The sequence below is a fragment of the Trichoderma virens genome (genome assembly GCF_000170995.1).
Source record: "Trichoderma virens Gv29-8 chromosome Unknown TRIVIscaffold_4, whole genome shotgun sequence".
Taxonomy (NCBI): Eukaryota; Fungi; Ascomycota; class Sordariomycetes; order Hypocreales; family Hypocreaceae; genus Trichoderma; species Trichoderma virens.
The window spans coordinates 1,666,712-1,679,133 of record NW_014013745.1 but is presented as its reverse complement, the minus strand read 5'-3'; the positions used below and the strand labels follow the sequence as shown (position 1 = coordinate 1,679,133).

Below are 12,422 nucleotides of genomic sequence, written 5' to 3'. Positions count from 1 at the left end.
AGCCGGGCTCCACAATTAGTCACCTTTACATCAGCACCCTGAGCAAAGCAACTCCGGACCCCACCTCGTTTAAGATGCGTAAATAATTAGCAGCTCTTACTCAGCACCCTCTTTGCTTCTTTGTTTCACTCGAGATTTCTACAGCTACAGGCCTCATCACATGATCATAGATGGCAGCGGACAGTGTCGGACAGTGTTGAGATGTTTTTATTAAGCAAAAGCAAACTCCCGTTGGTATTCTACCCTTTTTACGTCCCATATAATTGCCCATACATCAAAACAAAGAAGAGTCAAGTGTCCCGTATTGAAAAGCCCTCCCGTCCTCGAAGCAGGCCCATCACCTGCTGCTGGTGCAGATTTATTATTCACCTCCCCATCGAATACCCATGATTCGCAGATGTTGGGCAACGTGATAAGGGTTGAAAACCGCGGTTGGTGGAGTCATAATCCGTCGAAACAGGGAGTGAAAGAGAAATGGAATCGAAACAAGATGCGTCGGAGCTTGGCCACCTGCTAAAGAATAGCGAGAATGATGCCAGTCGTAGACGCCCAGTCGCGGCGGACGAAGCAGTCTACTCTTCTCCCCCTTTTCTCTAGGTGCTTTTCATCGCAAAGACGAACTGGCATCACAAAACAAATAAGATCCAGCGACAGAGAAAATTCGACATGATGCCGACAAAGGGTAAGAAGAGAAGAAAAACAAAAGAAGAGAGAGAGCCGGTCAAGTAAGGAAATTATGCGCTGTTTCGCTTGTAATCCACTCTGGAAATCGTCTACTGGTTGATCTTCTCCTTGTTAGATTCGGAGGCGTCAGCCTTCTTGACGGCAACCCAGCTGCTCAGCCAGGCCAGCGTTTCGTTGCTAACGACAAAGACGGTGGAAACGGCAGCCTTGCCCTGAGCCACCACGCCGTTCTGCTCAAGCTTCTTAAGCTCGGAAGCGTAAATCTGGAAAACGTGCTCCCTGCCCTCGAGTCCCTTCTGGTAAGGGAACAGAATCAGGCCACGGGTCTCGTTGTAGAGGTCACCAGTGGGCTTCTTGACGATGGGGAAGCGCTCGTCAATGCGGTCCAGGGTCTTGTCGCCAAAGGAGTCGGCCTTTTGGACGTACGGAGAGACGTAACCATAGGGCTTAGAAAGGTAGGGAACAAAGGGGGCGGCAAAGTTTCGATAGGCAGAGTCGCCCAGCTTCAAAGACCTCTGTGCGTATTCGTTGGAGGCCACAGTGTGAATGCCATCGCTAACCAAGGGGTAGGAGAGCAGGTGCTGCCAATCTGATTAATAACCACACCAAGCGCCATCATGATTTGAACCGCCTTTGTCATTGTGTGATGACGAAGATATTCATTTTTTGATCCATGCATACCTGAAGGAAGGCGGATTGGAGATGGTTGGACACCTCGCCGTTAACCTGAGGAGCAGGCATTGTGATGTCAGAGATTGCGGGTGTAAGTGCTAGCTAGGTGGGAATTGGAGAATGGCTAAAGTGAAGCGGGCAGAGTCGTCGGTCGATATGCGATGATTATAGCTGACTGAGTGACGCGGAGCAGTAGGTAATTGAGGTTTGAGACTGAGGCAATGCTGGATGAGCAGAGAACAGATGAGAGGCGATGAGAGATGATGAGAGGTGAAGAAAGGTGAAGAGAGAAAGTGAGAGAGAGTCAAGCAGGAGGGATGCAGCAAGGCGATAAGGACGGGGCGGATGGCTATTAATGAGCATTCCCCAGGCCCCAAGGGTGCCGGTTTGGCACGCCACCTGGGATGATGTATTGATAACGCGCACAAGCACAGGTCAATCGTGCGGCGCCCTCCCGCGAACGGTACATGCAGCCAAAAAGGCATGTGAAAGCGGCGAAACAGCTGCCAGTGCTCCCTGGAAACGTGTGAGGCTTGCAGCTTGGAGCCGGCCCCTGATTGGCCGCAGCTTGTCCTCAGCCACACCTCGCAAGCAGGGATCTCTCCTGTGCGTCTCACTTGGCCGACATGTGAAAGCAGCTTTTCGCGCTCCCTCCAAGTTTGCCAGCTACTCTTCTGAGCCAACCGCAGCTGCACGACCGGTTTCAAAAAGTTAGTTTTGCTGGGCTCTTGTGATTTTCCTTTTTCCTGCCTGGCTGTGCTTAGCGGCTCATCCGGGTAAACGCTCCCGAGCGTCTAGTTAGGCGAGGCTTCAATTCTCCAATCATTCACTCCAATCGACGCCCTCGGCGATTTCGCAATCTACAAGCGCATGCCTTAGCAAGTCGGTAGCACTCACACTGGTGCTGCATCCGCTGCCAGGCCATTACCAGGAATCTCTTGGTGGTGTTTTTGATACGACTAATCCGCTCAAACGTCCCGGGCTGGCAAGATAAACCCGCAACACCCGGCGGCGGCTTGGGATTCGCAGGATAGAGCGAGGGGAAACGGCACCCAAGAGAGATATATCCGGGATTGTATTACGACATTGGCACCTTGCCTTGTTGCGGTGTGTCGGCGCTATCTCTGACCTGCCAATCCAAGCACATTTGATGCATTAATTGCATTAAACACAAAGCAGTGCTGTCATCATGCGCCTTATCGCTGAGATCGAGCCATCAGTCAGCTAGCGACAAGACGCTCACCCGCACCGGGGAGAGTCCCCCTTTACCCAAGAATGAGAGCACAATGCCTGCGGAGCACGGAACTTGCTTATCTCTCAGCCATGCCCCCCAACTTGTCTGCCAAGCGGCACATCCATACGGAGCATTTCTCGAAGCTAAGCTGCGATACCGACTGACTCGTTGCTGCGGCACCTCGGTCGTATGCGTCACATCTCACTTGGGCCCCCCAGGGCCGTTGAGATGTCACCGGCTAGCGAAAAGACAAAAACCTCTTTGTCCGTCCGCCGTACAAGGGGGCAAAGGAGACGAAAAGCAGCCGGAGATGGGGCGATTCTGAGCCGACCTGTTGTTGACAACGGGGTGTGTAGCGTGAGCGCCAAGGCTGCCTCTCTCTCGGGATGCTGACTCCTCTCGTATCTTTTCGGCATCAGATGAAGAGAAACCAACGCTTGCCATCACGTGTAGGAAATGCTCATGTTGCATGCCTTGGCTACGAGTACGTGCTTTTTTGTAAGTGCTGTTTGCCCGGCCATTCGGCTGCACTGGTGATTGGCCAGGCCATGCCTCGCGAAACTTGAACCCAACAGATCGGCGCCATGTTGTGTAGCAGCGCAGCAGTAGCACTTGCATATCACTGCGCGGATTCTCTTCCGCGCTCCTTGGTTCTTTTTATTACTATTATTTTTCTTCATCCGCAGCTTCAAACCGTCGGTCGGCTTTCCAACGGCATTTTTCAAGACCTTTTTTAAGTTTTCCAGGTCGGAAGTTTGATCGATCCACGCCGGATACTAGTATCGCACCCATGTCGGTTTATTGTGGAAAACTGGAGTGCACCAGCCACAATCACATGCCAAACAGCAAGAGTGTACCTTTTTTCTTTTTTTCTTTTTTTTTTTCTTTGCTCGTGTTGACCTCATCGTTCTGCAGCATTAGATATGTAACTTATCGCGCCTGACATGGGCCCGCTTGCATTTTTCTATATTTATCAAATCTTGCATATGAATTTCTGCATATGATCATCGCACAGACACAATATCTTAGCTACAGTTGCTACGTTGCAGATGTTGCCTGATGAGCATATTCGCTCTATCAGAAGAACTTACATGTAATATTTTGCCAAGAGGACAGACTTCTCTTCGTAAACATATCCATATCAACCTACTTTATCAGGAAAGCACACTTTATTAGCTCTGAGTGACGTTGAAATGCGCATTTATCGTGCCACTAATTGCAAAAACATGGTGACTCTCTGATATGAGTTATGCGAGAACAATTATACGCCTAACTTGATGATCATCTGAGCATCCATTATTTGCATAAGACCCAGTATCCTCTTGGTCATTTCCATGAAGACCCTCTTAGCAGCTCTAGCCCCTGATACGGGGAGTACTCATGACCACGATAGATACACGATCATACGTTTCGCATCTCCGACGCAAAGGTCCGATTAGCGTGCATTATTTTTCGGATTCCGTATTTGCTGTTTGAACAAACAGCAGCAAATCAAAATCCCATATGATTGAATGGGGAAATCTTGTATCCCTATTGGCCCGCGTATAAATCCATGCTCGAATAGTGATAAATAAACAAAAATAAAAGAAGAGTCCAGCTTCACACTATGCTATCTAGACATGTCTGAGACAAATTTTCAACCTGTAACTCGCTCCCTTTCGGAGAATCACAACATCATATCAGTCAACAGGACAGATAATGACAGACTCAGACAGCCAGTCACAAGTTACATGGGAGGCCGTCGGTCCGAGTCTAACAAGATGGATCTCAACACTAACACCCTGCCAAATCCCTTACGCAAGATTTGACCCCCCCTCCCTCGTTGTCTCGGCTGTCATCCAGAATAATTGCCCGCGTTTTGCGTCAGATATCCACCAGAGGCTCTAAACTAGGATGCAGGACGGACGCTCGAGAAGCCCGTGGCTAGCCAATTACGCCATGCGTTCTGAGCAGAGCGCAATCTCTTTCCGCAGGAGTCTTTGTTGCAGGATTTCCCGAGGGCAGTGTCACCACCAAGACCCTCTCGGTAAACATGTGATTTGACAGGAAATCTCTCAAACACGCATATATCCATCAAACTTGGCATATCTCTATTGTACCACTAATGTGATTCCTTCCGAGGAGGGTGTGGATTCTCAATGTAGTGATCGCATCGAAAGAGTTGTCACCTGCTACGGATACTCTGTCTTTTGCAGGGGAATGGGTATTTGCCATACTGCTAGTCTTTTCTTCGATATGCCATCCACTTTGGTGTTTGAAGCTCCGATTACGAAAACCCAAGGAGCGTCTCATGATAACCTGTAGAGAAAGATATGATACAGCAGAGATAATAAGTGGTCAGCTGGCACTACGGTTTGGCTACCCAGCATCCCAATTATACGGTAGCATAAAAGATTGATATGTACCTGTATTTAGCATATTGAAGTTTAGTGACAGCAGCGGGAACTACAACGCTATATGCCAGTTGTTCTATCATCGCTTGTTTATCACATATAAAATATACAGCTACGATACTGTGTGCCTACGTATTCGTATATACATTTGCTAGTGTATCTGATGGTTCGATAAATGCTTCGTTTCCAGTCCATACTCAGAACAAGGTGTAAGCACGCTGCATACTTGGGATGTTTGACTTCCTGAAGATAACGGGTGTGGTTTGTACACAGGCAGTAGGAAGAGCACATCAGTTGATGTGCTCGGCAGTATTGACTTCGATGTAGGTCGATATCAAGAAAGACTGTATAAGTACATAGCTTTCCCCCATCCTTTTCCATTGGTCGGAACAGCCAGCATTCGCGGTATTCTAAGTCCCATCCGTTCCATTGGCGAACATTGAACGAAGGCTACATATACCTAGTACTAGTGCGTGGTATAACCCGTTGTTGGAGCCTGATGATGACCATTAGAGCCTAAATCTGTCTTCTAGACAACGTGATACTTTCTTCTAGACAACGAAATATTTTTCTTCACAGCATTTTTAGCGCCCCCCCCCCCCCCCCTTCCCCCCAAAGTCAGCTTTGAGCCTTAACTTACCTATCAGCGCGTAGTATTACTGTGGTGTGATGACAAGGACCTTTTCACAGCATTGTTAACTCTCCCAAGCCAGCCTTTGAAGCCTTGATGTAGGCGACTGTAGTTTCACAGCATTTCTAGCTCCGCTGTCACCTTGCGAATACGGGACAAATGTTACAATGTATTTGATGTATATGGCGGTACGTAGCAAAAACTGGGAGGCTGTGTCGTGGCAAAATTTCACAGCATTTTTAGCCCTCCCCAGGCCATCGCCAGCTCTATGCAGATGCATCAAGGTACGCAATTATTTGCTGGTAGTCCTTTGGCCATCAGTTCTTTGCAATCTCATAACACCTCATCTACTGCAGAGAAGATTTAATGTCTTAACCATAGCTATGTATCTATTTGTTCTTCTGGCAGTCTTGTAATGTATCGCGTTGAAGCTGGCACGAATCACGAATCACCAGTGTTTACGTAGGGTAGGTTCCTAGAGCGACTCCGAAAAGCTCCCATAAAGTACAAGAATGCACGTACACGGGCACTTACAAGTAGAGGTAGGTTAAGGCAGTACAAAATCAAAAGGCAGTACGGCGTTGGTCTTATCACCTGCTATCTCATAGGTATCGTATCAGTGCCTAATTGCCCTCTGAAAGCTGAGGAAAAGGTATAGATGCCGTAATCATAGGGCGACAACTCAAGGATGATCTACTGGCACCACGTGGAACCAACGAACTAAGTGATTCCATGCTCGTGTTGTCAAATCTACCAAATACAGAATACCACTAGGTAATTTTCGACCTTACACTCGCCTTTATTTTTAAGCGCAGATATGCCATACGGGGGCATTACAGTAGATGCATCAGTTACACGGGACAGCAAACGCGATGGTTTCACAGCCCGGTCTAGCACTTGATCGGCAGCACAGGCCAGCATTGGAGCCACTTCAACTTCAGCTGAGTTGACATCGGGAGGTTGGCTGGTCCTTGTCCCTTTTCAAACGGCTTGTTTTTCTTCTTTTCTTCTTCCTTTCCTTGCTTTTGTTGCCCGTTATCTTACGGGATCAAAAGCAAAACCAGCGTCGTCCCTTGCATTGTTGGAGGCATTTCTTGCATACACCCGCAGTAGCATCTCTCGCCATGCGAAACACAACTGGAATGCGGAGCCCGCGTATTGTCTGCAGCCCAGGATGATGTTTTTATTTTTACATCTGTTGAGTGACTCAGGTTGCATGCAATATGTAGCAGGTGACGCCTCTCGGCTCTCCCTGCGTCCCTGCGTCTCCATCTGTCATCTGTCACATTTTGACAGTTGACAGCATGTGCCTGTGAACTGGTGCTTGGCAGCTACTGTACAGTAAAGATTGTACTTGTACAAGTATTCAGAAAGCTGAGCAAACGGCACGCTAGAACTGCCGCAATCCCATGCACAGACCTGAGCGGAACAGAATAGCACGCCGCGGATATCGGTGCGATGCGTCCAGGCCTCGAGGGCAGACCGCCAGCTGAGCTCGGCGTTGAGGGCCATTGCTGATATCGTACGAGAAGACGGGCGTCAATATTTGGAACAAGAATACGTAGAAAGCGCCTGGCGTTTGCGACGAGAAGGTCTTTTGTTAGTACCTGTAGTAATACAACCTCGTACTAGTAAGTATTTGACGCGGACGTCAGCCATGCATCCGAAGGCTACCCGAGACCCTACAGGTACATCGGGCTCTGCAGGGTGACTTGTGCTACGGCTGGCGAGGGCAAGACTATTGGCCGTGGCCAATTGTGGCTGTCAAAGGTGCGACATGATGTTGGCAGTCCTTGAACAGGCCGAGCAAGGGATATGCTTGATGGACGAGGATGGTCTGGATTCGACATCGGCCTCCAGCAAGGAGAGCACCGATTGAGCGAACAGAAGCTCCAAGATTGTGTGCTGTTAATATACTCGGTAGGTGCCACTAAAGTATAATTCAACTGAAAGCTTGCTTGCACCCATTTCGAGAGCCATGGGCCCGGATACGGAATGGAAGCGTTGCTGGCATTCTTCTTCTGGCAATCTTCCCGCCCCCCACAAGTCACGGTATCAATGATGGGTGCGATATGCATGGCGCCATACCTGTCTGTATGCAGGCACACGGGGGGAGGAAATGCATACTATATTGATCCATGCTCTTCCCGTGTGTCTGCCTGTATTAGGTGCATGCAATCATGCAGGCGAGCACTTACAAGGACGGAGCACCTGTAGGGAGCGCGCAACGTGCTAATCTGTGCCCTGTGATGTCGCCTATGTACTCCATACTCTCGCCCTCATGGAGTTTCAAAGCTCAGAATCATCAGTTGGGAGCAAGCAGGCCCCCCTGCCGTCGAACTGGTGACGAAATGCAGGCGGCTGGGGTCGAGGAGATGAAGGGCTGCGTCGATTGGTAGCGACGACGATGAGCAATCTGCCCTGTTTGCTGTACGAGTACTTATCTTATTACCGTGTACTCGCACAAGCAAGTGACAGGTATGGAGCAGGTACTCGGTAGAATTGCCAGTACTGGGGGAGCTCCGCACGCCATACTCGCATGGACATTGCATCTACCGAGTACTCGTACAGTACTTGGTAGGCAGAAGATGAAATTATTGATCCTCTCTGTACGAGTGCTCGTCACACGGCTGGTAGCTGCTTAGGATCCGGGCAATCCGCACGGAGTACCTGCGGCGGAGTACACCGAGATGCGCAATCGGCTGGCTCTTCTCCCTTGCATTCTCCCTTCCTCCCAGCCTCGTCAAAGCCATCGGGTGAGACTCTTTGTTCAGTGTCCTCTGTAGGTTTCAATTGGTCTCTAGGTTGCTTACGTTGCTAATCCTTTGTACCTCTACGGACCATAGGGATGCTCTAGACAGACAGCTCTGCGATGGATTGATTCATTCACCATGTCGGCCGCAGCGCCGCAGCCAAGCCGCGATCCCCTTTCCTTAGCACTACGAGAGACGAATTTCTCTCGCTGGGGTCTAGATGCTGGCTTCCGGGCGCCGTGATTGGCCCTTGGGCAGCTCAATTTACATTGGAGCCAGGACCCCTGATCCATGCAGACACCCCTGTCGGCCTCGTGCAGACAGCACTGGTAGCCGCACTCGATGCCACAGTACTGGTAGATTGCACGCAGCAGGAGATGCTCCCTGCGCCCTAGGCGTCTCAGGAGCACAAGAATTGATCAGACATGCATGGCCGCCGAAGCTGAATCGACATGCGAGGCCGATGCTGTACTGTGCTGTGACATACAGCAATGGCGCCCCTTCTGTGCCACTCCAGCTCGGCCAACTAATATCGCGCCGCGCACGCTATTGCCGACTACTCTTGGGCTGTGCTCCGTCCTCCGTGCTAGTCCGTAGCACCATCATGCCCATCATATCTTGTCTCGTCTGTCCAATTATCCAATATCCATGCCCATTGGGGAAGTGGTTTTGGCTAATACCAAGTCGAGAGGGAAAAATCACAGCGGGTGGAGAAGGCCCCAGGCCCCCCCTGCTGGTGTAGCCGTGCCCCTGACAGCGCTGCAGCGGCTCCAGTTGCAGCAGCCGCAGGTACCTGCTCCGCTAACTGCCACCACTACGGCGTGCTAGCTGCAGCGTGAATGGCCCCCCCGTTCGTCCAAGACCAGAGGTCCCCTTTTCTATTTCCCGTGTCTCGCTTTGTCTCACGTCGCCTGATCTTGACTCTTCTCTTTCTCTTGCTGTTTCTCTCCCGTTCTGTACGGGATTCTTTTTTTCTTCGTACGGACCACTTGAGGTCGTCCGATAACATCCTTTTCTTTCTTCTGCGTACTTTCTTCTCCAGGCATCAAGCGCCTGTTGAACCGTCATTCCCTTCATCCAAATCTCCGTGAGATCCAGAAGCTCTTCGGATGGCCCGCTGAGATCCTCCAGCTCAACTTCTTCTCTTCGCCTTCGACTGAGAGCAAGAGTGTTTATGGGAGCCCGATTCTGAGAACGATATCGAAGCCGTCACCATGCCTCCTTCTCTCAACACCCACCCTTCGTTTACGCGCCCCCGAACTGGCGACCGTGATGGCCGGCCCAGCACCCGCGACCAGGCCGGCGCCGAATCTGCCATGATGATACCGAGCCGTACCTCATCGCTCCATTCCCGCATCACCCAGCCAATTCCCTCCACCTTGACCCAGAAGCCCCAGCAGCGAACCCCAAAGACGCTCACTCATGCCTACATGGTCTGCGGTGTCGGCCGAGAGCCCTCTCAATGGGTCAAGGCTCCCACTCCCGCCCAGGGCAAAATCACCCACATGAAGGGCGCTGTTGGACAGTTCTGGCTTCCCGAGATCCTAGGCAGCAGCCCCCGTCTTGAGCAGGACAACGAGATTGCGCGGGCTCTGCACGCCTCTATGAGGGTATGTTTGATACTGCCATATTCATATGGTACACATTGTGTCGTTGCATGCGCCGCTAACACTGGTCTAAACAGGCTTGCTTCCCTCACGATGTTGAAATCTGTACTGGCCGGAACCAACCCCACTGCACTCACCACTCTTTCGTCCTCCAGCAGGACTCTTCTCATACGCTCTATGGCATTTGCCTGCGCGTCTGGTCGCGGGCCGATGAGAAGAGGGCCGAGACCATCCGTGACTTGAGGAAGAGGACCGAAAACGACTACTATGACAACCCGGAGGAGACGTACTGGATTCCCTACTGCCTGTCTTTCCTGTCCCGCTACCCTCTGTACAACCTTCTAGGCGATTACCTGCGTGGCATGTGGATTCACTGGAACAAGGCTACTAACCTGTTCCACGCTGAGGAAGTTTCTCGTATCCTGAGCTTCCCGGCCCCGAGGCTGAACGATCTTGTTCGCATCGACATGAAGGACTATGCCCTCTGCTACCAGTTCCCCTCATCCCCTACCGGATTCCAGAACTTTGCCATGTGGCCCCTTTTCAACTGCTTGTCCATCCCTAACATTGTTGGCGTCATTGAAGCTGCCATCTCTCCCACTCGCCGTATCATCTTTGTCAGTCATTATCCGGCTATGCTCACAATCGCCTCGGAGACTGTGAGATACTGCGTGCGAGTATTTGAATGGAGCGGCCTGTATGTTCCCGTGGTTCACGCCCGCCATGCCAAGGAGCTCGTCCAAGAGCCTGGTCCTTACATCTTGGGTGTGACCGCTGAGTGCCGGTCCCTTTTCACGGCTCCCACTGATGCCTTGGTTATCGACTTGGATCGCAACTTTGTCCTCACATCCAGCCCTCCTACTGCTCTGACTCCTGGTCAGCGCAACAAATTTGTCTCCCGTTTGACCCAAGCCCTCAATGGCGATGTCACTCCCTCCGGCGTTCCCCAGCACCTTCGCTCTGCCTATGGCGGTGGCAAGCTTGTGCCCGCCGGTCAGATCATTGTCATGCGCGGTGAGGTTGAGTCCATCCAGGATCCCGAGTGGTGGAACCAGGATGCCATCATGGCTGTCATGGACCATGTGTGCGAGAAGATGGGTCGCAACTCAGGCATCAAGGCTGTCTTTGGTGGCTCCGTCAAGAAGCCTCTCATGACCAAGGTGTCAATGAGACACCTTAACGAGATTGTCCGCGAGAGGAACCAGTACTCTCGAGACGCTCTTGAGGCATGGCAGGATTTCATCAACTTGAAGGGTCGCATGGACACCGAGCTTGGCAAGGTCACCAAGCGGAATAACTACCTCGTGGAGGAGCTGGAAAGCTGGAAGCAGCAGTTCCTCAAGTTCCAGGCCTTTGCCGAGCAGCTCACCAAGGAGACCCAGGACCTCAAGGTTAAGATTGAGGGCCACAAGCGAGAGAACCGTCGCCTTGCTGCTCTCATTGAGCAGCAGAAGGACGACAACGGCCGCCTCACCACTCGCCTCTCTGGCACTGAGAAGCAGCGCGATGATGCCCTCGAGGCCCTTGTTTTGCAGCAGGAGATCGCAGAAGAACTCGAGCGTGAGCGCAAGAGGAACAAGAAGGAGCTTGCTCAGCTCCACCACACCAATGCCACCATCATGCGCCAGCGTGACGAGGCTCGCCGCGTCGTTCTGCACCTGCGCAGCTTGATTGGTGGCCAGAGCCACCACATGGAGCATCTCATCCAGTCTCTCACCAAGCCGGATGAGCTCATCCGCGAGGTCGAGGCTGGCTATGAATCCGACGAAGTCGAGGGTGGCTCTGATGCCCATGCTCTGCGACCATCTCGCAGCAGCAACCGGCTCTCCGCCTCCAGCTTCGCCGACATGGCCGATCGCCACCTGAAGGATAAGACCGACGCCATCGCCCACATCGTTCGCAACATTGCGGACCAATGCCAAGCTGCCGTTGACGGCCTGCAGCTTGCCCAGGATGCCGAATCTCGAGCCAGCACACGTGCTAGCCGCCGCCACAGCAGCCTATCGACTGCTCATAGTGATGATGGTGAGGACGCCCGCTCTACCGCCACCTCGGACGCTGGCGAGGGGAGTTCTCGCTTACAACCAACTGCCGGGAGGCCTAGCTCTATACCACCAACGCCGGATCTCATCCCCAACCGCAGTAGCACTGCACTATCGTTTGCGTCAACCGCCACAACGCCAGAGCGCGCCAGTCAACAGTACTCTATTCGAGACGAGATACCAACCAAGATTGTCGAGGACGATGAAGAGGACTTCGATGACGGCCGAAGTGATCAGGTCGGAGTCTCCAGCGACCACGGACTCGTCTCGAAGCAGTCGCAGTCTCTTCTCCACCGATCTTCTGGAGCAAGAATCAGCGCTTTCGGCAGTCTCCGATGAAGGTGAGACTGAGGTTGAGCAGGGGGCCCCTGATGTGGAGTGCAAGCCTGAAGCTGAGGAGGTGGCC

General features: G+C 51.8%; 2 protein-coding genes across 2 annotated transcripts; one reads left to right on the top strand and one right to left on the bottom strand.

The window, feature by feature from the left end:
* Positions 1 to 191: 191 nt before the first annotated feature.
* TRIVIDRAFT_215659 (uncharacterized protein) lies at positions 192 to 1,656 on the bottom strand (the record flags this gene model as incomplete). The annotated part of the gene is made up of 2 exons (XM_014103453.1): positions 192 to 1,265; positions 1,366 to 1,656. 2 exons carry the CDS (start codon positions 1,423 to 1,425, stop codon positions 774 to 776), a joined length of 552 nt encoding a protein of 183 aa, XP_013958928.1.
* Positions 1,657 to 9,581: 7,925 nt separating this feature from the next.
* On the top strand, positions 9,582 to 12,355 carry TRIVIDRAFT_31312 (DENN domain-containing protein; the record flags this gene model as incomplete). Its single annotated transcript, XM_014103452.1, has 2 exons — positions 9,582 to 9,977; positions 10,052 to 12,355. 2 exons carry the CDS (start codon positions 9,582 to 9,584, stop codon positions 12,353 to 12,355), a joined length of 2,700 nt encoding a protein of 899 aa, XP_013958927.1.
* Positions 12,356 to 12,422: the final 67 nt, after the last annotated feature.